General features: G+C 62.0%; 1 protein-coding gene across 16 annotated transcripts in view; it reads left to right on the forward strand.

Annotated features, from left to right (window-relative positions):
- The window catches only part of PRDM16 (PR/SET domain 16), a 313927-nt gene that overhangs the window by 238861 nt on the left and 47504 nt on the right, over positions 1–27562 (forward strand). For 4 of the 16 annotated variants that reach the window (XM_053205813.1, XM_053205814.1, XM_053205815.1 and 1 more), the window contains exon 1: positions 27014–27542. The exons of 11 other annotated variants lie outside the window; for them this stretch is intronic. In XM_053205813.1, coding sequence (XP_053061788.1) covers positions 27060–27542 — 483 coding nt within the window. In that variant the 5' untranslated portion in view covers positions 27014–27059. Of the gene's footprint in view, positions 1–27012; positions 27543–27562 lie in introns of those variants that run through there. One more of the 16 variants, XM_053205818.1, reaches the window with a different exon arrangement.

Raw genomic sequence — 27562 nt, forward strand, 5'->3', positions numbered from 1 at the left:
CTGCTGGGCACGCGCGGGCCTGGCCCCAGGTCCCGAGAGAAGGGCGATCTGTGGTGCTCTTGGGGGCTCTCCCACGAGACCCACGCTTGTGGAACTGGTTCTTGGCCCAGACACTTGTCTGGGAGAAACTGAGTGGATCGGCGTAGGTGGGTGAAAATCGACTAGAGACCAGGGCGCCAGGGACTCTGAATGATGCGGCATTGGAGGGACTAGAAGAGACAGAGGACCCTGCCGGGCCTTGGCACATGATCCCCGACTCTTTGGCCCCGACTCGGTGCCCAGGCCTGGGGTTCACCTCAAGCACAGACGCTTGGGAGGCCGGCACAGGGACTGGGGCCGACCACAGCCGTGGACAGGAGGGCAGGGGACCTCAAAGAGGAGCCCAGAGGCCCCTGCCCGGGTCAGGGTCCGGGGCGTCCCCAGAGGCGTCCCCAGAGAAGGGCTGTGGCAGGGTGCAGCGGAGACGTGTGCAGGGGCACCGTTACCATCAGGCAGTTAGAACAGTTTCCTTCCCGTTAGAACTTGGGGAGTAAACGCGGGCTTCATGGCTCCCACCGAGCAATCTGGGACCCGGACACCCAAAATCCTGACACACACCCCCCCCCCGCCCCCACCACCTTCCAGCAAATACCATCAGGAAAGAGAAGGCAAGAGGCCGTGTGTGTGATACACAATCATGCGGAGGCAGGACAGGGACTTCCGGGCACACACGGTATGGGCAGGGCTCGGGGAGGGGAACACCTCGAGTGTGCCCCGGGGCCGGAAGGAGCCGGCCTTCCAGAGCCTGTGGAAGCGTGACCCGGGGCGCAGGCCCAGCACCGCGGTGGGCGGGCAGGCAGGGAGCGCCACTGGGAGCAAACCTGGATGGGAGGATGGACGGCAGGGGAAGCCTCAGGGGCCCGCTGGGGGGAGGCTGGAGCGAGGGCCCCCGACCTGCAGGTGTTCGAGAAGCGCGTGGAGGTCTCGGTGCCACGAACGCGTGTGGGGCCTGGGGCGCTGAGGGAGGGGAGGGGCGAGGCCGGAGGGTGCGGGTGGGAGGCCACCGGGGGTCTGAGCTCCTTCCTCACCTCACTCGCCTACCCCCTGGTGTCAACCCCTCGTCCTCCAGTCCGGTTCACACAGCCCGGCCCGCCCACACCTTCTCTTTCCATTCAGTCAGCAGGGTGGGGAGCAGGGCCTCAGTTTCCCTGGGAGCAAACAAGGGTTGACACACGGTGTGCGTGAGGTCTGTGTGCGGGAGCCCTGCCCCCTGAAGACGCACAGACTGTGCTCTCTGCGGCCAGCAGGCAGCAGGGCCCAGAGAGAGGCGGCCGCGGCCCCTGCTGACCGATGTCCCCGGGCAATGGGCATCAGAGGCTTTCCCGCAGCAGCTTTTGCTTGGAGGGGCCTGGTTTGGAGAAGCCCCGCTCGCAGGTGCACGTCAGTGACAGTAGGAATAAGGACAGCGTCCGCTCCCGGACGGCACGGTGGCTCCCACGATCCTCATGACCTCCTCCGAGTGGGGACACTCAGTAGCTCTGGGCTCACGCGGACGAGAAGGCTGAGCCGCTGCCCCAGGGAGACAAGCTGGCCCTGGGTGCCGGGCTCAGTTCCCGACCTCTCGTGCCACCGGCTGCCTCTGGAAATCGGGGTGCTCTGCCTATCCCAGGGCTCCCCTCCCCCCAGCACCCCCGGTCCGGAGATCTGGGAGGCGTGTGGGCGAAGACACTCAGGTCCGGCTCGCCTGGGTGCTTCCGACAAAGACAACTGGCCCGTCGGTGAAGAGGAGACAGCCACCACCCGCACCTTGAACCAAGTGCGATTTTAAGGGTCCAAGACCCTCGCTCTTTGGAAACAGTGCTGTTTGCTTTTCTGGCGACTCTCCGACGGCATTAGCAAAACCTCCCTAATTAATCTGGCCTGCATCAGTATGCAGCGGGCAGGTGAATTGCGGACCAGCCCCGAACCACCCGACGTGGCTGGTGTTAGTGGAATTGGTTCAACCGCACCCGCAGCCCTACCCTCCTCACCGTCGTCCTCTCTCAGCCCCCAGGCTAAAGGTTAGAGGCCAGAGAGTGGGGCTCAGGGCAGATGGGAACCAGGTGGGGGGGCAGACGGGAACCAGGTTGGGGGGACAGATGGGAACCAGGTGGGGGGGGGAAGACGGGAACCAGGTGGGGGGGCAGATGGGAACCAGGTGGGGGGGACAGATGGGAACCAAGGGGGGGTGCAGATGGGAACCAGGTGGGGGGGGCAGACGGGAACCAGGTGGGGGGGCAGATGGGAACCAGGTGGGGGGGACAGACGGGAACCAAGGGGGGGTGCAGATGGGAACCAGGTGGGGGGGTGCAGATGGGAACCAGGTAGGGGGGACAGATGGGAACCAGGTGGGGGGGCAGACGGGAACCAGGTGGGGGGGACAGATGGGAACCAAGGGGGGGTGCAGATGGGAACCAGGTGGGGGGGGCAGATGGGAACCAGGTAGGGGGGACAGATGGGAACCAGGTGGGGGGGGCAGATGGGAACCAGGTAGGGGGGACAGACGGGAACCAGGTGAGGGGGGCAGACGGGAACCAGATGGGGAGGCAGATGGGAACCAGGTGGGGGGGACAGACGGGAACCAAGGGGGGGTGCAGATGGGAACCAGGTGGGGGGGGCAGACGGGAACCAGGTGGGGGGGACAGATGGGAACCAAGGGGGGGTGCAGATGGGAACCAGGTGGGGGGGGGCAGATGGGAACCAGGTAGGGGGGACAGATGGGAACCAGGTGGGGGGGCAGACGGGAACCAGGTTGGGGGGACAGACGGGAACCAGGTGGGGGGGGAAGACGGGAACCAGGTGGGGGGGGCAGATGGGAACCAGGTGGGGGGGACAGATGGGAACCAAGGGGGGGTGCAGATGGGAACCAGGTGGGGGGGGGCAGATGGGAACCAGGTAGGGGGGACAGACGGGAACCAGGTGAGGGGGGCAGACGGGAACCAGATGGGGAGGCAGATGGGAACCAGGTGGGGGGGACAGACGGGAACCAAGGGGGGGTGCAGATGGGAACCAGGTGGGGGGGGCAGACGGGAACCAGGTGGGGGGGCAGATGGGAACCAGATGGGGGGGCAGATGGGAAGCAGGTGGGGGGGACAGACGGGAACCAAGGGGGGGTGCAGACGGGAACCAGGTGGGGGGGACAGATGGGAACCAGGTGGGGGGGGGCAGACGGGAACCAGGTGGGGGGGGCAGATGGGAACCAGGTGGGGGGGGCAGATGGGAACCAGGTAGGGGGGACAGACGGGAACCAGGTGAGGGGGGCAGACGGGAACCAGATGGGGAGGCAGATGGGAACCAGGTGGGGGGGACAGACGGGAACCAAGGGGGGGTGCAGATGGGAACCAGGTGGGGGGGGCAGACGGGAACCAGGTGGGGGGGCAGATGGGAACCAGATGGGGGGGCAGATGGGAAGCAGGTGGGGGGGACAGACGGGAACCAAGGGGGGGTGCAGACGGGAACCAGGTGGGGGGGACAGATGGGAACCAGGTGGGGGGGGCAGACGGGAACCAGGTGGGGGGGGCAGATGGGAACCAGGTGGGGGGGGCAGATGGGAACCAGGTAGGGGGGCAGACGGGAACCAGGTGTGTGTGGGGGGGACAGATGGGAACCAGGTGGGGGGGCAGACGGGAACCAGGTGGGGGGGACAGATGGGAACCAAGGGGGGGTGCAGATGGGAACCAGGTGGGGGGGGGCAGATGGGAACCAGGTAGGGGGGACAGATGGGAACCAGGTGGGGGGGCAGACGGGAACCAGGTTGGGGGGACAGACGGGAACCAGGTGGGGGGGGGAAGACGGGAACCAGGTGGGGGGGCAGATGGCAGGTGGGGACAGGGACCAGGGGGGTGCAGATGGGAACCAGGTGGGGGGGGGCAGATGGAACCAGGTGGGGACAGACGGAACCAGTGAGGGGGCAGACGGGACCAGATGGGGAGGCAGATGGGAACCAGGTGGGGGGGACAGACGGGAACCAAGGGGGGGTGCAGATGGGAACCAGGTGGGGGGGGCAGACGGGAACCAGGTGGGGGGGCAGATGGGAACCAGATGGGGGGGCAGATGGGAACCAGGTGGGGGGGACAGACGGGAACCAAAGGGGGGTGCAGATGGGAACCAGGTGGGGGGGGCAGATGGGAACCAGGTGTGTGGGGGGGGGATAGATGGGAACCAGGTGGGGGGGACAGATGGGAACCAAGGAGGGGCGCAGATGGGAACCAGATGGGGGTAACAGACAGGAACCAGGTGGGGAGGGACAGACGGGAACCAGGTGGGGGGGCATATGGGAACAAGGTGTGTGTGGGGGGGACAGATGGGAACCAGGTGGGGGGGGACAGATGGGAACCAGGTGGGGGAACAGATGGGAACCAGGTAGGGGGGACAGATGGGAACCAGGTGGGGGAGCAGATGGGAACCAGGTAGGGGGGACAGATGGGAACCAGGTGGGGGGGGCATATGGGAACCAAGTGTGTGTGGGGGGGGACAGATGGGAACCAGGTGGGGGGGGACAGATGGGAACCAGGTGGGGGAGCAGATGGGAACCAGGTGTGCATGGGGGGGGCAGATGGGAACCAGGTGTGTGTGGGGGAGACAGATGGGAACCAGGTAGGGGGGACAGATGGGAACCAAGGTGGGGCGCAGATGGGAACCAGATGGGGGGAACAGACAGGAACCAGGTGGGGGGGCAGATGGGAACCAGGTGTGTGTGGGGGGAACAGATGGGAACCAGGTTGGGGGGGACAGATGGAAACCAGGGGGGGACAGATGGGAACCAGGTGTTTGTTGGGGGGGACAGACGGGAACCAGGTGGGGGGGCAGACGGGAACCAGGTAGGGGGGGACAGATGGAAACCAGGTGAGGGAGCAGACGGGAACCAGGTGGGGGGAGACAGATGGAAACCAGGTGGGGGGCAGACGGGAACCAGCTGTGGGGGGGGACAGACGGGAACCAGGTGTTTGGGGGGGGGCAGACGGGAACCAGGTGGGGGCGCAGACGGGAACCAGGTGGGGGGGCAGACGGAAACCTTCCTGGGTGGGGGGAAGCCCTAGCGAGCCCAGGGAGGGGATGGTGCATCTGAAACCCTCGTTCTCCAGCAGAGAAGCACTGAGCATCCCCGCCCCCCCCCCCCCCCCCCCCCCCCCCGCCGCCTGTTTGCAGAGCATTTAGAAACGAAAGCCTGCTGGCTGCAGAGCTGGCCCTCCGAGCACTTGTCAGATACAAATGTTTGTGGTCTTGCTTAAGCCTCAGGCCAGTCCCACCAGAGCAGTGCTGCCCCCGTTTCACAGATGTGCAAATCCAAGGCCAGGAAAGTGAAGTCACGGGGGGCAGGTCCAGGAGGCCCTCACAGCAGGACACTCTCAGGAGCAGCGTCCTGGAACCTGGCCAGCCTCCACGGAGAAAGTCCCCGAACTGCAGAGACATTCAGGGAGCTGAAGCCTGCCAGCCACCAGCCGTCCAGGTGCCTGGGGCAGCAAACAGGTGGGGCAGCTTTGCTTCCTATCCCACCAGCCTTGGAGGAAACACGCAGGACGCTGGGTACAGAGCCGCAGAGAGGGGCCCCCAGCCCCTCACCCCGACCCCGCGAGAGCCACCGCAATCCGCAGCCAGGCACAGACTGGAAGCTCCACTACCCGGCGGGCCCCCACCGTCCCCCTGCCCCAACCCGGGTGGTGAACTGGGGCGGGTGGGGAGACCTCGTGGTCAGGCCAGCCAGGGGCCACCTTCCTCCCTGGAAACGGCATTCTCTCTGCGTTTGGAGCCCTGCTCTGTTGACGACGCACTTTCTGAGCGAATGAAATGCGTCCTTCAAAGCACCCTCGACGGCTTCGTGCACCTGGCGGGGGTCGTCTCTCCCGGAGCCGCGGGGCTCCCCTGGAGAAGCCTCTTCCCCTCCCCATCTCAGCATCGGCCGTGGGAAACCTGGTACCATCCGCCTGGCAGAACTGAGAGAACCCAGCAGGTGCCCGAGTGGAGCCCCTCCACGTGGCTCACATGCAGAGTTTTCTCGCGACTTGGACCTCCGCCCAGCCCTCCTCCTCCCTCCCCTGCATCCAGAAAGCACAGTTTTCTCTACGGGTGCCAGGCTAGCGCCCGTGGGAGAGACAGCTTCCACAGAGACACCTTCCCCAGACCCCACTCCGAGATTAACCCACTTCTCCCCCAGAGCCGCTCACGTGCCCCGGGGCCTGCCTGTGACGGCGGGGAGAGCGTCTGCCCACGGTCTCACCCACGGGCCATACTGCCTTCCAGGAGACACTGGCGATGCCCCTGGGTAGAGCCCAGGCCGGCCCCCGACAGCAGAGTGCGGTCCAGGTCCAAACGCGCTGCGGTGGAGGGGCCCCGTCTGAGGCTGCGGTCTTAGTAAAGCGAAACCACTGACGTGTATTAACGCTGTGGCAAAAACGTGCCTTTGGGTAAACCTTGCTGTGCTCTTAACGCGATGCCAGGATTTGAGACTATAGAAGCCGTTTTGTGCGTGGCCCTGTCCTGCCCGCGTCTGCCCTCGGGCCCGGGACACACCTAGGTCAGCGTGGGCAGTGCAGACACAGTTCAATGGGCCTCTTTCCACGGGGATGGGGGGCCCATTTGTCCCCTGTCCCCAAATGCAGGGAAAAGTCACCATGCAACTCAAACTCACAGGCTCTGTCTCCAGGAACTAGACAAGCAGATCCGGAAAGGGGTTTTCTCCAGATACCAGATGCCCCCCTGCCCTAAGAGGGCATGGGGGGGGGGGCGAGACCCCCACAGTGGCAGCCAGGGAGCGGAGCGCAGACGACCTCAGTGCAGACGCCCTGCCCCGGCCTCCAAGAGCAGCAGGGATGCGGGCGCCCGGAGCCTGGGAAGAGGCGGGGAGACCCCTCGCCGCTCCCGACATCCCTCAAAGCGTGACAGCAGGGGCAGTGGCAGCAAACCAGACAGAGGGCCCAGGAACAAACACCACCAAAGACAACGGGACCCAGCAATAGGAAACGATGCCTGATTTCCACCTTATTCTGCGTCTCCGCATCGTCCCCGTGTGTGGCGGTTCGTGCCGGGGGAGGAGGTGAGCTCACTCCTAACTCAAACCATTGTGAGGGAAACGGACCCTCCGTCGTGCCCGAGGAGAAGAGAAAATCGTGGGGGCTTGGACGGTGGCCCACGGGTCCCCCTTGAGGAGAGCCAGGGAGGGTGCTGCCATGGCCATGGCCAACACGGTGATCGGGGGTCATCCTGTCACTCAGCGGACTGACCCCACCTCCGCGTGCCCACCACAGGCTTGAAACACATCGTGTTTGAATTTCTAAGTGGCGCACTGTTCCGGAAGTTCAGAAAATCGGGGCACGAACTGAACCGCGGGGGGGCTGGGCAGCTCCTGGACGGGGCGGTCCCCTCTTTCCTGCGACTGAAGGTCATTGACACAGTCCCCCTCCCCCCGGACCCTGCCGCCCGAGGCCGTGAGGATGTTGTGCCCTCCGTCCGGGGCCCGAGGCCAGGGTTCCGGGACGAGCGGAACCCATGGCCGCCCTCCGCGAGGCTGCTCCCTCCGTCTGCAGGAAGTGTCTCCGCAGTGACTCTGTGGCTCTGGTCCACTCCACCTGTCACCCTTGTTTATCCTCAGCAGCCCTGTCACCTCCGTCCTGTGGGGCCTCCTGTAAAGCGTCTTCAGAAAACCGTTGGCGGTGATAACTTCTTTCCCCCTGGGAAAAAACGTGTCGTCTGTGTGGGGGCAGGGAGGCCGGAGCCCCCGCCCGTGGACAGCGAGGCCCCATGAGAGCAACGCCCTCACTCGAAGGTCACGTAGATCTGAAGTCGGCACCGGACAAGGGCTTCAGGTGTGCAGAGCGTGAGGTCTCCCTGAAAACGGAAGCTGTCAGCCACACACCTGTCTGGGCTTGGACGTGACTCGCGCCCCGCGTGCAGACGGGCTCGCCCCAGAAACAGACGACGGGGCGTCCCGACCCCCCTCCCAGAACGGGGTTCCTGCAGCAGCTCGGCGTCCCGAGAGGAGCACCAGACAAACGTAATTAAGTCCGTGTGTTCCTATCAGCTGGGCCACAGTCCCTTGTCCCTAATTGCCACCTATTTGAAAGCTCTGATAAATGAATCAAATACTTCTCTTATCCCGTCATCCGGGACTCGGTGCGTTAATGATGACCGTATGTGCGGAACTCGAGTGGGAGGCCCGGGGGCTTCTGTCCAGGGAGATGTCTTCCGCTGCGATAGGGGCCAGTCATCTCTGGCAGCAGCTGGATCCTTCTAGAACGGTCTATGTTGTTGGACAAAGGTTCTGCTCAGCTGGGATGGAGGAGGTTGTGCCGTGCGAGGGGCCTGCACCCCCAGCCCCCCAGTTGGTGATGAGGCTGTGTGGTTGGGGGCTTGCATTCATGTGAGTCGTGCTGACCGCCCCCCCCCCATTCCCTGCAGACAAGCAGAGGTGCCTGAGCCTGAGCCTGGGCTCCCAGCACTGAGTGGCCACGGGGCTGCTGCCCTTCCCTCTGGAGACTTCCCTCCCTGAGGAAGAGGAAGGGCCAGCTTTCTGAGCTGGATGCCGCTCCGGTGTCCTCGCCGCCAGCCTGGGAGGTGGGACGGCCTCCGAGGCCCGAGCGCTGCGCCCGGCGGGGCCAGAGAACCTGTCCCAGCGATGGGCTCCGCACGTCCGTGGCCTCCTTCCGTGTGATCGGGCCAACACTGCAGCGTTAATTACCTAGAACCTTCTCCAAGGCTCCAGGCATTTGGGGAGCCCCACTTCACCATGCAGCCCCTTCAAGGCCGTGTGTAGTCCAAGATAATCATTGTTTCCTTAAAGGGGAACAAGTGAACAGAGAGAGAGAGATTTATCAACACAACCGCTGGTGTAGTCCAAACGTTACCCATTTTGGGCGTAACACCTGCCCAAACCCGACTTCCCGGAGGAAGGAGCAGTTGAAGAACAGGAAGGAACATGTCCCAGACTTTGGGAGAGGCCCCAAGCAGGCCAGGGAGAAGAGTGAGCTCGAAAGAGTCTTGGCAAGTGGGAAGTGACAAGGCCCAACTGGCCACAGCCTGGCGTGGGCATCTGCTGGTGGCCAGCCAGCCCCGGACGTCCATCTGGAAGGTGAGAGAAAGTGCTCTCTCCTGACTCGGCCCCGCCTCCCAGCAAGGCTTCTCTGCAAGGAGCCCGGGGTGGCCGCCCACTGACTCCGGTGACCTCGTCCTTCCTCCTCCAACAAGTGTCCCACAGCGTTTAGAGTGCTGATCTCCAGTCCTACTGAACACTCTAACCAGAGGGGACGTGGTGGCACGAGACTCGCCTGTGCTGTGCACAGGACAGCCCGGGGTCCTCTGCTGGGAACCAAGGGCGCGTAGAGACCCATGGTGGTGCAACGATGCATCAGGCTTCCTGCAGGAGAGGCGAGAGATTTCACAGACCTGGCTGTGAGCCGGGCGTCAGGACTCCCTGGAGGGGCGGGGACGGGGACGGCGAGGGCAGGTGGGGACGGCAGAGCGGAGGCTGGACGGTCACAGGAAGGCCAGCCCAGAGGTCGCTTGTGGAGCTGGGGCTCGAGGCCCACCCTGGACCGCGAAGGGCATCGAGGGTTTGATCTGAAGTACTTTCGTCTCCTTCTGAAGCACAGGCGTGCGTCTCCCCAGACGTCTGAGAAGCAGGGATTCGAAGACGCCACAACGTGCAGCCTCATTACTTAGAGGCCATTGAAGGGCCCCCTCGTCTGCGCCCCAGGAGTGGAGGGAGGGACCCAGAATCTGGGAGGCTGGCTGCAGCTCAGGGGCCTTCCAGCCCAGGGCGTGCAGGGGACACATGGTTCTCGGCCGGGTCAGGTGCCGGAGGCAGACCTCCGCCCAGGCTGCGAGGCCGCCACCTCCCCTGACGGCGGTGTTCGAGGAGACGCCCGCGCCACGGGCTGGTGTCCCAGTAACTGCGGTCCCCTCACCATCCCCGTCCTTTGACAACTGGTTTAACCACCAACATGACACAGACCACACCGTCCCTAAGTAAACCTTCCGCAGGAAGGTGTTCATTTCTGGGGAATCCCTCCCCACATGGGAGGGAGTTGCTGGGTGCACAGCCCCGAAGCCTCGGGGCCGAGGAGTCCAGTGGAGCACCGGCGGGCCGAGACCTCCAAGTCCCCCCCCCCCGGGCCTCCCATGAGGCTGCTCTGCCTGAGTGTCGTTCGCGGGGGTGATCGTTTAGGAGAGTGTGATCCAGGCTTTATGCTTTCAGAAGTGCAAGGTCCTGAAGAGGCTCCTCCCGCCCCCCAAAAGGCCCCTTCCAAACAAGCCTCAGAACTGCCTGGTGGTTCTCTTTCAAGTGATTACAGCCGCCCCGGGAATGCTCAGGAAGCTGGATGTTGGGATGAAAATCCTTTTGGAGAAGGAAGGGAGGACGAGGAGGACGAGGAGGACGAGGAGGATGAGGAGGAGGGGAAAACCCCACAACAAACCAAACCCAGATCCATGCAGGTGGATGCAAAGCACCCAACTGATAGCAGGTGGTTCTGGGTCTGAGACCAGTGCCCGAATGAGCGTCCTGGACCCGATGCAGCCCAAGAGCCCCTCAGAAGCACGGAGAAGCTGTGTCTCTCCAGGGCAGGAGTTTAGGCTGCGGGGGCCCTGAGCGCGGGAACTCCCAGGTGACATTCAAAGAGGCGCCCCCCCATGGCTGCCACGGAAGGGCACAGAGCTCAGAACGGCCCACGACCCCGCTGTCCTCGCCTTGGCACGGAGGTTCCTTTGCTTAAGAAGCCTTTGCTCCCGGTGTGAGGTGTGGGGCACAGGTCTGCGTTGTAGGTGGTTTGCTGGTTCTCTGGGGCTCCTGGTTCGCCCATACGTGGATCCCAGAGAGCCCCGCACAGCAGCCCTCAGAGAGCTCACCTTGACCTTGCCGCTCAGGAACACGGAAGGGCCTGGCGACGGCTCGGGAGGTTATCTCACTGGGTCGCGGCCACCCCACCCAGGGTGCTTCTGGATGAGGCTGGCAATTCATTTCCTGACTCCTTTTCTAGTTCAGTCCAGGTTAACAGAGACTCCAGAATATCCCCTGCCCGAGCCTGTCCTGCCCACCCCCCTCGCCCTGGCAACAGCCTAGTAATGACCCTGTGCTCCCGCACTCGGCCCCCTGGCGCAAGGGCAAAATTAAACCGGGCTGATGGCGACGTCGTTACTTGCTGCCCAGGCTCTTCTTCCCGCCCCCCTCTCCGCCCCCAGCTGCCCCAGGCAGCCGGGTGGACCTTGTGGAGACCAGACCCAGGGCACAGTTTGAATTATCAGGGTCCAGCCGGGAGGCCCAGGAGCCCGACATATGGGCCCACTCCTCCCTGAGACCCGAGAAAGACACTTTGCTTGCTTGTTAGGGGAGCGGAGTGTGCCAGGGCGGATCAGTCCTTCCAGAGCACCATTCTTCTGACCCCCGTGCCTGCTGCGTCCAAACCAGCAGAGTCCCAGGGCAGGGCCACAAGTGGTGATGGGAAGGGAGGAAACCTGCAGGGTCCCCACGATGAGCAGGGCTCCGCTCAGCCAGCGAGCAGCTCGGCCAGTGGGCAAGGCCGCGAGGGTGAGGAGGGGTCGGAAGCAGCCGGGATTTAGCGGACTGTAGGCTCCGTGCGGGCCACGAGGGAACACGGGGGCTGGGCTGCCGAGTCAGCCATGACCCGAAGACCTTGGGTCCCGTTGGACTCCCATGAGCTCAGCCCTGCAACCCCTCCTTTGCCCCCCACGCAGCCCACGCCGAGCCCCAAACCCCCCAAGGACCTACTGTGCAGGCCACCAAGGTCACGGGTGGCTCAGAGGCAGTCCCACGTCCGAGGTGGGTCTGTCTGTGCTGGGCTCTGTGGGGGCAGCCGACCTTCCCAAGGGCTCAAGGGGCAGAAACGGGGTGTGAGGCTGCTCTTGGGGAGGAAGGTGGGAGACTTGCTGGTAATACACGGGCCCCTCCTGCTCCTTCCTCTTCCCAAACCCTGAGGCTGCCCCCCTCCCCGCCCCTGCCCTGCCCAGCTGTGCACCAGGAGGGCCCCCGGGTCGGTGGCACCCCTGGGGTCGGGCGGGGAGAACAAACACGAAAGGCCCCGTGCTGGAGCCCAAATGTGGCCGTGATGTCAGCCACAGGCCAGAGGCATCAGGGCCCAGAACTGCCACCACGCACACAAGTCATAAATCCCGCCTAAGTGGCGCCTGTCACCTCACCGAGGCCTCGTTTCCATTCTGCAGCCACTGAAGGTGATTAATGAGAATTATCATTAACGCTAATCAGAGCCGTTTGGAGGAGGCCGGGGTGGAAGGAAATGCCCTTTGTGGGGCCGCGGGGACGGCTCTGTGTGCGCACACGTGCTTGCTGGGGGCACACGCGCGCACACCAGGCCGTGGGCACCCGTGCACACATGTGCATGCACAGGACACGGCTCCGACGCTGGCTGGTGCGAGAGGGTCTGGGCAGAGGGGGAGGAGCCGACGCTAAGAAGCAGCCTGTGCTTGGCGTGAAAGGCGGGCTCCCCAGCGGCGCTCGCGGCCCAGAACACAGGCCTCACATCTCAGCCCGGCTGGAGGGAGTTCTCTCCCCTGCCGCGAGCTCACGCAGGACTCAACGTGCTTGGCAGGTGCGTGCAGCCTGGATGGGCTTGCACAAAATTAGAGCCCGGCGTGCTGGAGGGCAGGCACCCTCTGTGGGTTCCGTCTTCCGCCCCAGGCGCACGGCCTTGGCCACCGCACTGGGCCCCCGGCCGCCCACTCCCACCCCATGACACTGGGGATGTCCCCCTTCCCGCCCATCTCCGAGGAAGTGGCAGACCAGGGTTCCATCCTCGCTCGGGTGGGGGGGTGGGCAGTGTGGCTTAAAGATACAAAGTGTCCTTTTATTGGGAATATCAATTCAGAAAGGGGCTAGTAGTAAGCTGAGAATATTTGGATAAACTTAGGACTAAAAAAGACCTTTTGTTCCCTCGGAGAAAAAGGCTGCTGCACCACCCTGGGCTCGCTGGAGCTGTTCCAGAAAAAACCGAAGTGGGAGCAGAAAAATGATTAGGGCGTCTCGTGAAGGATCTTTAGGTTGAATGTTTATTAGTATTTATTTTATTTTATTATTAGAATGTGTGGTTACGATCCTGTTGCATAATGCCAGGCTGTAAACGTGTCTTCGCACACCGGCCCCGTCCACCCCAGTCACGGGCTCACAAAGGGGACACTGTAGCACTGGGGGCAGCTGGCGGGGGGGGGGGGGGGGCGTGTGTTATTTTCTCTGCTTTGTTTATGAGATGTCGGCCCGTTAAGGAAGGGGCACTTGCCTTCTAGTGTTTGCACTTGGACGAGCAAAGGGGTCTCTGCAGCTGGGGGATCTGGCCGTCCCAGGAAGGGGGTCACCACCGACAGGAGGTCGTCCTTGTGGATGGCATGGCAGGTGTGGCTCGGGAGGGGTCTCCTCCGGCGGAGAGGAAGGTCAGATAGATGCATGCTCTTGGCTTGGCTGGGAGGGTGGGGACCTTGAGGGAACCTTTCAGGGGACCCTCGAGTCACCTGACAGCCAGATGGCTTTTTAGGAGCCACCAGGATGTGACGGGGCCCCAAGACCTCCCTGCGCCCAAGTGTCTGTCGTCCAAAACATGCGTGCAGCCCTGCGGTCCTCTGATTTCGTGGCCGTGTCTCAACTTACAAGCTCCTAAAAGCAACTAGTTGACTCTCGAAGATTCCCGTGAAAGGACATCCCTCCAGAAGCCAAAACGGGATGAAAATCTCAAACCTAATGTGAATCCTCATCCACCCAAATGTGAAAAGAAAAAGAGCCCCTCCCTGCTCCCCCAGTGGGTAGGAGGTAATGTGGCAAAGCTGGAGAGAACCTTCACTCAGAGTTCCACGCCCCTGCCCTGCAAATGAGGTCTAATCCCTGTCTGCCCCTGAGCTGTTCGCTGGAACGTTCCAGGATCTGAGTTCCATGCAAATCCTGAAATCTCTCCACCGACCTCTGCAGAAAACCCAAAGATGGAGATCTTTTCACGGGTGGTTATATAACGTGAGGCCCCCTGGCCTCCGGAGGCCGCCTCTGTGCCGTCACGCCCCAGGCGGTGGGGTGCGGTGACAGCCCGGCGAGCACTCGTCCTAAAGGCACATCTCCGAGCGTCCCCCCTGCCCCACCCTCCCCGGAGGCCAGGACCTGGGACGAGGCTCCCTTTCCAGGGACGGTTCTATGTGCCAGGCGTCCCCAGGGGCCTTGTCCAGGACCCCAAATGGGAGGCCTTCCACGGAGCTCTGGCGTGACCCGTCCTGGAGCCCCCCGTCACAGCCAGCCTCCGAGACTCGGAAGAAGTACATTTGACCACAGGGAGTTCCAACAGGCGGCTGCCTAGGACTGCCCCCCAGATTGTGCCGCTTTGCAAATCTTAAAGAAACACCCAGAGAGAGCTGAAGGCCGTGCCGTGGGGTCACTCAGCCGGGGATGCGTTTCACAAACACAAACACACCGGGGCAGGGGATGGTACCTGCAAAATGCCAGCTGCAGAACCCCGGGCTCCGCCTGTATCTGTCACCCGTTGTCCGTGGCTCCGATGCGCCCCTCGGGATTTTAAGGTCGTGTTTTCAGAGAGAACGCCTGCTTCCGCTGTGGAATATGTTCATAAATGTAAAGTACGGGCAAAAGTGGAAGGAGTCGTGTACTTTATTCATTTTTTATTTAAAAAAAATGTTTTTGTGTTTTATTTTATATTTGAGAGAGAGAGAGAGAGAGAGAGAGAGAGAGAGAACATGAACAGGGAAGGGACAGAGAGAGAAGGAGACTCAGACTCCAAAGCAGGCTCCAGGCTCCGAGCTGTCAGCACAGAGCCCGACGCGGGGCTCGAACTCATGAACTGTAAGGTCACGACCTGAGCCCAAGTCGGACGCTCGACCGACCGAGCCACCCAGGCGCCCCAGGAGTCGTGTGTTTTGAGGCAATTACGCTTCTGAAGTTGGTTTTCACAATTTGTAGCTGATGCGGCAAATGAATCACGGGGGTGGGAAGTGAGTGTGCTTATTTTAAATGTTTCTATCCTGTTGGGTGTTTCACTATGTCGTTAAAAAATTAAACTGGATACTCAAACGAGAAAGCCTCATCTTCAAAACAAGGCACTCGGGAAAGAGTCAAAGTTGGGGTTATTTGTGCTGAAGGAATAATTTCAAAATAATCCTCTAGAGGGAGGACTGAACAAAAATAAAATGAAAGCGAACGGGTATACCGTTTGGAGAGTAAGGGGTAAAGGAAATAATGCATCTGACGCACTGAAGGGCTGAACCTCCTCACAGAGACAGAGAATCTTCTAGAAAAGAGCCTGTGCCCCAACAGAGAGAGGGACCGTGTGCCCTGAAGAGAAACCCCTAGCTCCGTGCCCTTTCATCCCTGACCTCCGAGGGACCGCTGAGGACCCGCTCGTCCTGCCAGAGCGACCCCGAACCTTGCTGGCGTGGGGTGCTTGCATGGGGCAGGTGCAGGCTTCGCTGGGCCACCGCCGCGGTGGGCCCGGCTCTGGCAAAGACCCCAGGAGCCTCCGGGGAGCCCAGCTCTCCAGCACCTCCAACTGGAGGAAGTTTGGGGGTCCCGGCCACCAGAGGGGGCCCCGCCATCGAGCCCCCGGGGTGGCCACCGGGAGGATTTCAAAGGAAAGTCTTCTGATGCATAGCTGTTCTGCCCGGCTGTCGGGGAGCCAGAGATCCAGAGATCCAGAGAGTCAAGAGGGACCAGAGACCCGCACCCGGCCCTCGCCTGGGAGAGCTTCTCCGAGCCCCGCACCTGCTGCAGGGCCCCGCTCAGGACAGCTGACCCAGGAGCCGCCCTCAGCCACGCTGCGCGGCTTTAATTAGGCGGGCAGGGTGTTCCCTTTCCCCACGGGTATATGTTCACATCCTGACAGCATCCATAGAAACAGATCTGCCAGAATAAGTCATATATTCTTATATCACTCAAGGGAGGAAAGCGAATGCGCCCTCCCATCCTTTGCTTTTTTCAAGTAAAAAAAAAAATAATAATAATAACACAATAGCAGAATCCACAAAGAAAGATCCCCATTAAAATGTTCCCAGGCTCTTAAACACCCCCGTTTAAATTCTGGGTAATCGGCTGCATTGTGCTGTCCCCGGGAGGGGCCGTGGAGTTGGTGGGTGCCATTCAGGACCATTTGTGTCATATAAATGCTTGTGATTAGGTTTTTAATAAACCGTTTCGATTCTATTTCCTGGGCTTGAATAGATGCTTGAACTTGGCTGGCGTGGACCTGAAAGGGATCCAGGTAATATCATTGTGGGGGACACACTTTTAATTCCTTTGATATATTTCGTCAAAGGTGACTGGCCGTAGGAACTGGCTGGAACATGGGGAAAGAGGGAGAGCTATTGAATTTAATTGGTCCCATTTGTCATTCAAGACTGACTTTGCCCACCTCTGTCTATGAATCATTTTCAAACTTGCCGATCGGACCAAATGTGCCCACAGCTTGGGAAGGAAGCCGGCTTCGGGCTCCCGGGGAGACGTCTCAGGCCGAGCTCACGTCCAAGGGCAGGCCTGGCGTGTGGCTCAGGGTCCATCACCGAAAACCCAGATGGCCTCTGGCTGGGATGATAGCGCCTGAGAATCCAGGAGCCCGTGACACCCAGAAAGCGGGTACTGCCCTTCCCCGTCTCTGTCATTCCACGTCTGATACGCGGAGACGGCTGGGTGCGAGAGAAAGGATGGGCCTGTTGGATTACAGTTACGGGACCCCGGGGGCCTCTCCCCACTCATGCAACTAGACGGTGGCTGAGCTCTGGGTGCCCTGGGAAGCAAGAAATCCTAGGAGGTAGAATCATTGCAATCAACTGTTCGGAGGAAAAGCAGACCTCCAGTCTCCATGAAGCCAGACAAGGTGCAGACCCAGGCCCAGGGGGGTATTCTGGGCCTGCTTGGGAAGGACCCAGAGTTGCCTATTTGTAAGGCATCCAAAGACAATAGCATCTGCACCAGAAGCCCTCTGCCAATGACCATTTTTGTATGTCAAAGAGCTACAAGAGGTGCTCCTTCTGGGACAGGCAGGTATTTGCTTAGGTTTGGCCTGTTGAGATTTGAGCTATTTCCAGGAGCTGATCTCAAAACACCGCCCGATATGGAAGGCCGTGAGTCATGGTACTTCTCTGGACTGATACGTCCCCAAGGAGGAAGAAGGATGGGCTTGGAGAGACTGAGTCAGCGGCAGGGAAGGCACTAAATATACCCCACCGGCTCTATCCTGGCCGCTGCCCCAGCGTCCTTGAACACCTACTGTGTGCCAGGTTCCACAGGGTGTGAGCCCGACAAGTTAGCATGGCCTCTGCCCTGGGAAATAGGACGCTGTCACGTTGACTAGGGGGAAGTCGTACTGTCACCCTGGATCCAGGAAAAACTGTAGCTCTGATTTCCAGCAAGGCAGGGCAACTAGAAGGAGGGTGTGTACTTGCTTGAGCAGAACCCATGGAGGAACAAGGAGGAGGGATCGAGAGTGGGACAAAGGGAGATGAGGAAAGAAAGACCCACTGGGCAAAGCCATATGGAATATGGCAGGAGGGAGAGGTCTCAAGTGCCCATTTTGTCTCCTAAGCATTCACTGAGCACCCATTGTCTGCCTGGCTCTGGGAATCAGATGAAACCCTCAAAGCTCTCATCATCCAGGGGAAAAGGAAGGAATCATGTGGACAAGACAGTCACAGCCCACTGTAATCTGTACTGTGATGGGGCAGGGACTGTGAGGACCCCCAGAGGGGCCCACCCTGATGTGTGGGATCAGGGCAGGTCTCCTGAGAGAGGCATCCCTGTGTTCTGCTACTTTACATCTCCTGGAAAGATGCTCCCTTATATCTCACTTTGGCAAGTGGAGGAAGCCAAAAGTGTCTGGACAGGTCTGGAAAACTGTTGCCTCATCCATCCATCTATCCATCCATCCATCCATCCAACAGTCCACTCATCCATCCATCCATCCATCCATCCGACAGTCCACTCATCCATCCATCCATCCATCCATCCATCCAACAGTCCACTCATCCATCCATCCATCCATCCATCCATCCGACAGTCCACTCATCCATCCATCCATCCATCCATCCATCCGACAGTCCACTCATCCATCCATCCATCCATCCATCCATCCATCCAACAGTCCACTCATCCATCCATCCATCCATCCATCCATCCAACAGTCCACTCATCCATCCATCCATCCATCCATCTATCCATCCATCCAACAGTCCACTCATCTATCCATCCATTCATCCAGCCAGCAATTCACTCATCCATCCATCTGTCCAACAACATATTCATCCACCCATCTATCTACTCACCTACCATCTATCCATCTATCCATCCATCCAACCAACCACCCATTCGTCCATCCATCCATCCATCCATCCATCCATCCATCCATTGGTGGAGATGCTCAGTGAGCTCCAACTGAACACCAGTCCTTGGCAAAGCTCTGGGAAAGCCTTAGTTGTTCTTGGCCACCATCCTCAGGTAGAAGACAGGTGAGAAGGACAGGACCAGCCAGGGTGTGCAGCACTAGTCCCCATAGGTCATGAAAGGAATGAGGCAGGCAGCCAGGACCCATTATCCAACCTGTCTGCCCCTTTCTTGCTGTGCAACATCGGGCCAGTTACCCAACTCCTCTCTGTAAGTTTCCTCATCTACAGAAGTGCCTACAACGGTGGCTGCCCCTTTGGGTGGATGTGAGCCTTTCGTGACTCGGTGGGGAGGCTCGGCAGTGACTATAGAGTCAGCGGTCTGCAGGGGGGTGGTGGCCGGAGGGGCATGTTGCCTCCGCATGACGGGGAGCATGGTGGGGAGGGCCGGGTGGGCAGCCCCTGTAGAGAATGTCTGAGGAAGGGATGGGAAGACTGTGCTTCTCTCCACCCAGACGCGTCTGGTTCTCTGAGAGGTGCATCTGGAATCATTCCTCGGTGCAGCCTGCATGCATGATCGTTGTCCGCAGAGACAGGGATGGACCCGGAGGGTCTGAGGACAACCAGGCCCCGGACCTCAGAGCGTTCTATCCAGGTCACGGGCTGGAGGACGCACAGGTAGCAGCTGAGCAGACAGAGCTGGGTGAGGAGGCCCTGGGGGGCCCGAGTGGGCTTCTACATTGGCTTCCACTCTGGAGGCTTCTGTCCAGCCGAGAGCGCGTGCCTGGAGGTCTCCAGCACCCCCGCCCCCTGCAGTCTGCAGCAGCTGTGAGAATTCCTCCCGCACCTGCCAGGGAAGGGGGTGGGGGGGGAGGGTGCGCCTGTTCACAAGCTCTGCAGTTTGTCACCCTCTATGTGGCCAGAGAAGGGTTACAAATGTGACACCTCCCGGAGCCTCGCATCAGCCTGTTGGTGGAACCGCTTCCTGTGAGCAGACCCCGGGCTCCCACCCGCCCCCGGGCAAGGACGCCGCCACAGGCGTTTGGTTTTGGTTGTTTGGGCTTTTTTTCCAATCTTTTTTATGATCGAGAACAAAACAGAGGTGTCTCGCTCAGAATGTCACAGCTGAGCCTGCGGTGCAGGCAGCCCTTCGGCTCACAGGCTTCTGCTCCCGGCCCAGCTTCAAATCAAATTAGGGTTTGAAAAGACGTTGGGGCTGTTAGCATCGTAACCACAGCAGCCCGAGGGGCAGGGGCAGGGGCAGGAGGGTGTGGGACTTGCAAGCTGGGCGGGGGGGCGGCGGGGGGGGGGGGGCCTCGCGAGCCAGGCCAGGACCCGGCCTTCACCTGTCCGACCCTCGGTGGCCCTTCTTGGCTCCGCCCTTCCCTGGGCCTCAGCCCCCGCCGTCAGCCTCCAGGCCCAGCAGCAGAACCACTTGTGAAATTTCCACCCAAGGAGCTGGGGCCGAGTGGGGCTGGGACCCTCCACGCCGGTGTTTGCCGGGGGCCCTGGCGGGACCATGCTTCTGCACCTGGGCGCCCACGAGACAGGTGTCGGTGTCCCCGCGGCGATGCCGGGTCAGGGTGGGGGTGCACACGGGGACAGAGCGTGTGCACCCAGATCATACCTGGGTTATTTGAGGTCAGGAATCTCAGCAAGACCGGCTCTGGCAAGAGGGCTCTCTCGTCACACCAGCCGGCCCCGCAGAGGTGGGAAGGAAGGGAGGCCTGGGTCTACGGGGCCTACTTTCCTGAATCTGGGTTCAGCTGAGACCCCGTCTCCATGCTTGTGAGAAGTTCTCTCATAAGGCCACGGCAGTGGGTCAGTGGACAGGTGTGGTGGGGCCCAGCTGCCCTGTGGCTGCAGACGCCTGGGGCTCAGCCCTGGGGGTGAGAGCAGGTGGGCCTTCGGCGTGAGGAGCCCACTCCGTCCAGCAGAGAGGGGGGCGGCAGGGGCTTCGGCACAGGCAGCCAACCCAGGCGTCCCCACGGGGACGGAAGGCCAGTCCTGGTGTGGTGCCCCTGACTATCCACAGGGAACGGACAGAGCAGGCCCCAGGCCCCAGCGCCCCAGGCACTGATATCAATAAGTCACTCCGCTGTTTGTCCTGGGACCTTCGGGAGAGTGTGACCCACTCTGGTGTCCTTCTGGGGTTGGCTAGGAGGGAATGACATGTGCCGTCATCGCAGATCGAGGTGGCCCCCAGGCGACACATGGGCCCCCCTGCACGTCAGCGCCGGGCACGTCCCTCGGGAGGTCCGACACCAGACCCTGGGGTCCCAGCTGTCTTGAGGGAAGGGCTGGGTGACTTTCTCACTATTGCGCCCGCCTCGATGTCCCCTCCCACCTCCTCTCCACCCGCTCCCAACACAACCAGGCAGTCATACACGGGGCGTTCACCTTCTGGAATACCTTCCGTTCGACCTCGATGCAGGACACCTTTAAGGAGGACGCATCTGTAGACGGGGTCCCCACTACAGAAATTCAACGTACAAACGACATCACAGGTGAAAGTCTTATGTCATCCAGCAATGACATCTGAAGACGGAGCCTCTGGGCAAAGTCGCCCCCTGGGAGTGGCCATAACAGCCTGCACCCCCATGGGGCGGGGCAAGGGGAGGGGGTCCTCGGGACTCCCGCCCATCAGCCCCTGGCTCAGCTCGCTGTTCTGGTGCTGGCAGGTCTGTGACGAGGACCCTCTCCTGCTGGAGGCCGAGGCTGGGCCCGGGGCTCTCTCTGTAGTGACCAGGGGCTTTCTCTTTGGGGACACCCTGAGAAACTCCAGAAAGCCCACCTCCTGCACAGGTGGGCAGCAGGGCTCCTGAAGGGAGACACACACCTGTTTGCTGGGCGTCCCTTTCCTACTCACAGCCAGAACTGATCTGTCCCCGTCGGGGTCCTGGGGCCTCCCACTGAAGATTCCTGACTGGCCAGGGGACGACTTCCTCACCAGCCAGAAGACCCAGGAAAAAGCCCCGCTTCTGGCCAGTGCCCTCACGGTCCTGTGCTGGACAGAGCCCCCCAGCCTAGCGCGTCTCTGGAGAGCCCGCGGAGCAGGCGCGGCCAGCCGGAGAAGCAGCTGGCGCCACAGCCATCAGTAGCCAGAAACGAGTCCCCGCGGCACGCGCACACTTGAGCGCTCTCGGAACCGGTGTGGGCCCGGGGCTCCGTGCCGGGTGTGTGCAGCAAGCTTCCAAAGAGAAACCAAGTGTCCCTTACAGTGCACACCACGTGTGCAGGGAGCCAAGGGCCTCCACGCATGCAGCCAGAAATCAGGAAAGAGGATTTCTAGCTCCAAAGGAGGGACTGAGGCAAGACGACCCGACAACCCCCGTGTTGTCGAGTTAGGAATTATGCGATTTCAGGGCAGGACAGGCACATACAGGTCAGAGTCCAGCCTCCCTCTGAGCACCCTGGAAGGACGGCCACCTACACCTTGAATCCCCCCAGTGACGGGGTGCTCGCCTCTCCACAAGGCCCCTCGCCCGTCCACGGGCTGCCTGTGGAGATGTCCCAACGCCACTGCCACCTCCACCACTGCTGACCACTCAAGGGGTTTCTGTCCCGTTATTCCCTTGGACACTTACAAGCGCTGGTCCGAATCCCCAGTCTGCCCGTGTGCTCCTCTCAGGTCAGGGCTACAGCCCGTGGCCTGGGGACAAGACGTGCGCTTGGGAGGAAGCCCAGCCCCCAAACAGCCCCTCAGGCTGCAGAGTGTGGGGGGACCCCCAGAGCGAGGTCACGTTCAAGTCACAGCAAGGGCCAGTGACCCCGGTTTTGCTGCAGGCAGCTCAGAGCAGCCCTGAGCTAGACACGCTTCTCTCGGATCCTTGAGACCAACGACCTCGGCCCTTGTCTTCCCCAGACACGCATGGGGAGCCCCCTCCAGCTGCTTCCAGAAAACACTGGCTCTCTAGCCCCTCTCTCACCATGAGCTTGGGAGCCACGCTGGCCCTTGCCCTGGAGAACTGGCTTCCGTGAGATACCTGTTTTTCCTGGAAGCAGCCCCCTTCTGCCCGCCTCTCCCCTGCTCCCTCCACCCCCTCTCCACCCCTCCCTTCCCTCCCTCCTTCTCCATCCCCCACCTCTCCTCCCTTCCCCTCTCCCCCATCTCCCCTGCTCCGTCCTCCCCCTCTTCCCTATCTCCCCTGCTCCCTCCACCCCCCTCCACCCCTCCCTTCCCTCACTCCCCCTCTCATCCCCACCTCCCTCTCAGCCAGAGCAGGTGGGGACCCAGGCCCATGACCTGCCTGCCAGGACTTCTGTCTGCTTGTGTTGTGACCCCATGCTGTCAGCCACATTGCTGGTCAGTGCTCGGTCATATCACCGCTGAGCCCCACAATGAGAGTCAGGACAGGGGATTTATGAGCTCATCCAGGCTCCCTCTGCACCCGGACAGAGGTGTTTCCAGAATGCCTTTCCCCCACCTCCTTCCGTCACAAGAATGGACTTTTTGCTTTAGTTACTCATGGACCCCGTAAATCGTAACCACACTGTGTGTGTGTGTGCACACGTGTGTGCACGTGGCTGCATGTGCCTCTGGACAGAAACGAGACCCCCACGGCTCTGGGGGTCCTTAGAGAAGGGGTCAGGGTAGGAGGAGGCCGTCCCCGGTCCCCCCACCACTGTCACGGGTGGACATCATGCCCGGACTTCGACGGGGCTACCTTACGGCCACGGGGGGGGGGGGGGGCAGGCTCGCAGTGCCCGCGCCTTCCTGCATGCCCCGAGTCCATTAGGCGAGCTGACGACAGATGCCTCGGCGTCCCCCCTGCACACCCAGCCAGGGCCGTGGCTGTTGCACGTGAGGGAGCCCGCCCAGCAGAGAGCCCACAGATTAGAAGTGCAGGAAACCTCAAATGATGTGCAAAAAAAATTGTCAAGGTTAAAAGAATTTTTCCATCCCTTTGCTTCATAACTCAGCATTTCTGATGGCGGTGATTTATGAGCGAGGGGAGCTGGCAGGGGGACCGGGGGTGGGGGGGCCTGTGAGGCCGAGTGGGGGGACGGACAGGAGGCAGCTGCTGGGAGAGGCTCTGGGATCCCCGAAGCTCAGCCCGGAATAACCCGGAGCAAGGCTTTGGAGTGGGGTCAGGCAAGGCAGCCGGATGGCAAATCTAGAGACTTGGCCCCGAGGCCCCCCAGGCCGCTGCCTACAAGGGGGCGGGGGCGGAGGGGCGCAGGGGGGAGAGGCCGGGGGGCTGGGCCCCCTCCCTCCTTCCCTCCTCAGGCAGCGCGCACAATCAGGGGACAGCCGCTTGCCGCTCTCGCCCTCCCGCATCCACTTGTAACTGTCTCGGGCTCCAGGAGCCAAGGCGGGTGAGGGGTGGTCTCGACCTGGCCTTCTGGGCGCTGGAAGGTCTCACTGTAGGAGAGGCAAGGGCAGAGACCTGTGGCCTCCTGGGCCTGCTTTCTGGACTCCAGGACCCCGTGGGTCTTTGAGCAGGCACGGAGACCCTCCCTCCTGTCCCTGACTTGGCTCCCGAGCCCTGCGTCTGGCTTCTGTCTCCTCTTGCGGCGAACCCGGCAACACCAGCACCTGCGGTGACCAGTACGGGGCCGCGCAAGCACAGACGGAGACCTGAGCCCGCAGGGGCTCTCGGGGTGGGCTTCCCAAAGGCCCAGCTCCTCCACTGCAGAGGCCCTGCGGGGAGGACGGAGAGAGGAAAGGAGCGGAAGCCAGAGAAGACACGTGTCTGCACCCCACTTCTCCCTGCCTGGAGTCACAGAGGGCACGGGCCCATCCACACCCCAAACCAGAGCCAGGCCTACAGTGTCCTGCCTGCCGAGCCAGGGGCTCAGGCCTCGGTGAGGCCCAGGTGAGGCCCCACCGCCCAGCCGCGACGGCAGACGCAGGCCTGGGCCCTCCCACCACACGGGCATTGCAGGTTCGGGCCCCAGACCAGGACTTGGACCTTCTCTGGCGAGGAGGTACCTGATGCTGCTCAGAGGTAGAGCTTCAGGGAGGAGTCCCCTCTGACCCGCAGGACCCGCCAGGAGGTGACGCCCACCTTGTGACCACCCAGATGGTCAGGGGTTGGGGGGACAGGCCTTCTGGGCTGAAGGGAAGGGGCACTTCCCAGGGGGCACCAGGAAGGAGGGCTACTGGCCCTCCAGCGTGGAGCCTGCCCCACAGGGACAGGGACGGCTTGGTGTCCCGTGCGGGTAAGCAGCCAGCCGTGTCCTCGCCCAGACATGCTTGAGAGGACGGAGAGGGCTGCCTGGCACGGGGAAGGCTCAGGAGAACACGGGCCATGTGACAGCACCTGCCCGGCTGTCCTAAGGGAGAGAGAGAGGTTGGTTCCATGAGGACCCAGAAAGCTCACGGGAGGGCTGGGGCGTCTGCGCCGAAGGCGTTCCCTGCCCGCAACAGGACCGAGGGGAGACCAGGCCGCCGTGGGGGGACCGAGGGGAGACCAGGCGGCTGGCTCCAGGTGCGCACGTGGGACTCGGGCGTGGGCTCAGGTGGCGGTGTTGGACCGACAGGTGCCGGAGGGCGACGGACAGTCACTGTGGTCCAGGCGCCCTGCGCTTTCCCTCATCTGCCCCCAGGACAAGTCCTGTGAGCACCCGGAGGGTCAGACTCACTCTCTGGGGGGCACTGTGGAGCCACCCCCGCGTGGCACGGAGCTCCCCTCGCGGCAGGCCAAGAGCCCCGAGGACTGAGCCTGCAAGGCGCAGTGCAGAGTCCCAGCCCCCAGAGAATGTGCTCTGCCTCTGGGACCCACATCCCAGGACGATCGTTCCCAGCCGGGGAGGTGGGAGGCGGGGGGGGACGGGAGGGTGCAGCCGTGGAGGACGGTGGCAAAAAAGGACGCAGATGAGCGAGGCCCCCCGGGGAGGGTGCGTGCAGGGGGGAAGCGGGGGCCTCTGGGAGGTCGGTCCTGTAGGCTCCCTCGGGGCCACCTCCTCACTGGGGCTTGTTTGTCTTTTCCCAAAACATGTTGCTGGTTTCTCAGCAACCACCTGAGTGGCGCCTCACACGCGCACACACACACGTGCATTCACACGTGTGCACACACACGCACAAGCATACACGTGCACGTGCAAATGCACTTGCACGCATACAAGGCACACACAAGCACACGTGCACTTTCGCGTGCACACACACGTGCATGCACACATATGCACACTCACACATGCACGTACACATACACGCATGCATATACACACGCACACACGTATATGAGCAAACTGGGTGAAGAGGGCTTCTAAGCACTTAGGACAGTGGTTACTTGGTTAGTTGGACGGATGGATCCGTGTCCCTCTAGCCACTACTTGGGGAGACAGACCCAAGCCCGTCAAGGTGAAGCAACACCCTTGAGGCAACAGGTCAGCCCGGGGTGGGGGGGAACCACGGGGGCCGCATGGGCAGTGGGGGCAGAGGCCGCAAGGGCTGTGACGGTCCCAGCAGCCTGTGCCCTCTTCGTCATCCCCAGCCGGTGCCACGGGTGGGGTCGGACAGAGACAGTGGCTGTGGGGGGGGGGGGCATCACAGGGAGCCCGGGCCCCCGGAGGGGGGTGGGGTGGGGTCCATGGGTCTCGGCCGCTCGGCCCCTCTTCCTCCTGTGACAGAGGAAGGTGGCAAGACTGCCCCTTCAGTTGACATGCTGCTAACCGCAGGTTTTGCTTTGTGGGTCTTTTCTGCGGGTTTCCTGCAGTTGGGGTAGGAGGCGCAAGGGGGGCCCCTGAGAGGCGTTAGTGCCCAGAGGGGGGCCTCTCCCGCGTGGGCCTGTGCTCCCATCCCTGCCGGCCAGCCCCAAGTGGCCTCCCGATGCCGGCCTGTAGCCAGCCATGCCCCCTGCGCCCCCTGGCACCCTGAGGGGTCCGGCTTCTCTGCGCCACACTGCCCTCCAGCCCCACCCCTCCGTCTCTCATCTCCCTCCTCCCCAGGCCCCCTGGCCTCCCTTCCCTCTCTCAGAATTAGGCCCATTTGGTGAAAGCCCCCCCCCCAAAAAAAAGAGAATCACAAAACCGTGGTCCCTGGGTTCGGAGCCCCCTCCAGATCAGCCTCCAGAGACGTCAGCAAAGCTGGGCCTGAGCTTGTCTGCTCCGAGACTTGTCATTTATGGGAGCCACTGCTGGTGGCTCCAGGAGGGGCTCCAGGCACCCCCGTGTGCAGGGGGGCAGACGGGACAGAGGCAGGTTCCGCGTCTCCCGCGGCAACGCGCCTGCCTCCCGAGATCTCCGTTTCCTCACCATCAGAGGCCGGGCGGGGACCCTGGCTGTGTAGAAAGTGTCTGTGGACATTTGGGGAGCACTTGAGCTGTTACAGAGGATCCAGAGCTGCTGGTCAGAAGAAGCTTCTGCGGGCCTCTGCCGGGAGCTGCCCTTCCCCGGGCTTTATTGTCCAGAACGGGCGCTCAGGATGCCCTCCGGGGGAGCAGAGGCCATGATGCTTGGGATCAGCCTCCTCTGTCTCTGCCGGGACAGGCTGCTACCCCCTGCCTTGACTTTACTGGGTCCTTCTGACACCCTGTTCTCATGTCCCCTGCCCACTGGACGCCCGTTCCTTCTTTGAGGCTTCAGCCCCTCCCTCCTAGGCTGTAAGACCTGGGGCTGCGCTGCCCGGGAATTTGGTCCAAGATGCCTCTGGCTTCCGTGGCTCTGGACTCAGAACCCCGCGCAAGCACCGGACGGAGCAGGAGTGAGGATGGGAGGGATTCTGCTGCAGGGGCACCCCTCTCCCGGCGGGGGACAGCATTCAGGTCTTCTAGCGAATGACCCGCTCGGACGCACACACCCGGAGAAGCTCCAAGCCCTGCCCGCCAGGGGCTTGTGCAGAGACCCGCGGCGGGGACCGGGTCAGCGACGCCGGTCACACGCGCGTTGGCCGCTGGGCGCGCCGGGAGAGGCCGGGCATCTGCGGGCCCCGGGTGTCGAACGGAAACTTTTCACCTTTAAGAAAACTGAATGCTTTTCTTGCTCTCTTACTTTCAGGGGGATGTGCACGCCGGTGTGGGCACGCACGCACACACGCCTGCACACGCACACTCACGCCGAGTCCCGTGCGGTCACACACCCCGACAACACCTTTACCTTCAAGAATGTTTTTCGCCAGCCCAGCGCCCCAGCTCCCCTTAGCAGAGGGCTCTGTTCTTAGACACAGGGGCCTCCGCTTTCTCACGTGTGGGGCGGCTCTGCGGGGGGGGGGGCGGGCTGTGCAGCCCCTTTACTGCCAGACCAGGGCTGCAGTCTGCTCGGTGAGAGGAAGGGCCATCCT

This window comes from Acinonyx jubatus, chromosome C1, assembly GCF_027475565.1.
Source record: "Acinonyx jubatus isolate Ajub_Pintada_27869175 chromosome C1, VMU_Ajub_asm_v1.0, whole genome shotgun sequence".
Taxonomy (NCBI): Eukaryota; Metazoa; Chordata; class Mammalia; order Carnivora; family Felidae; genus Acinonyx; species Acinonyx jubatus.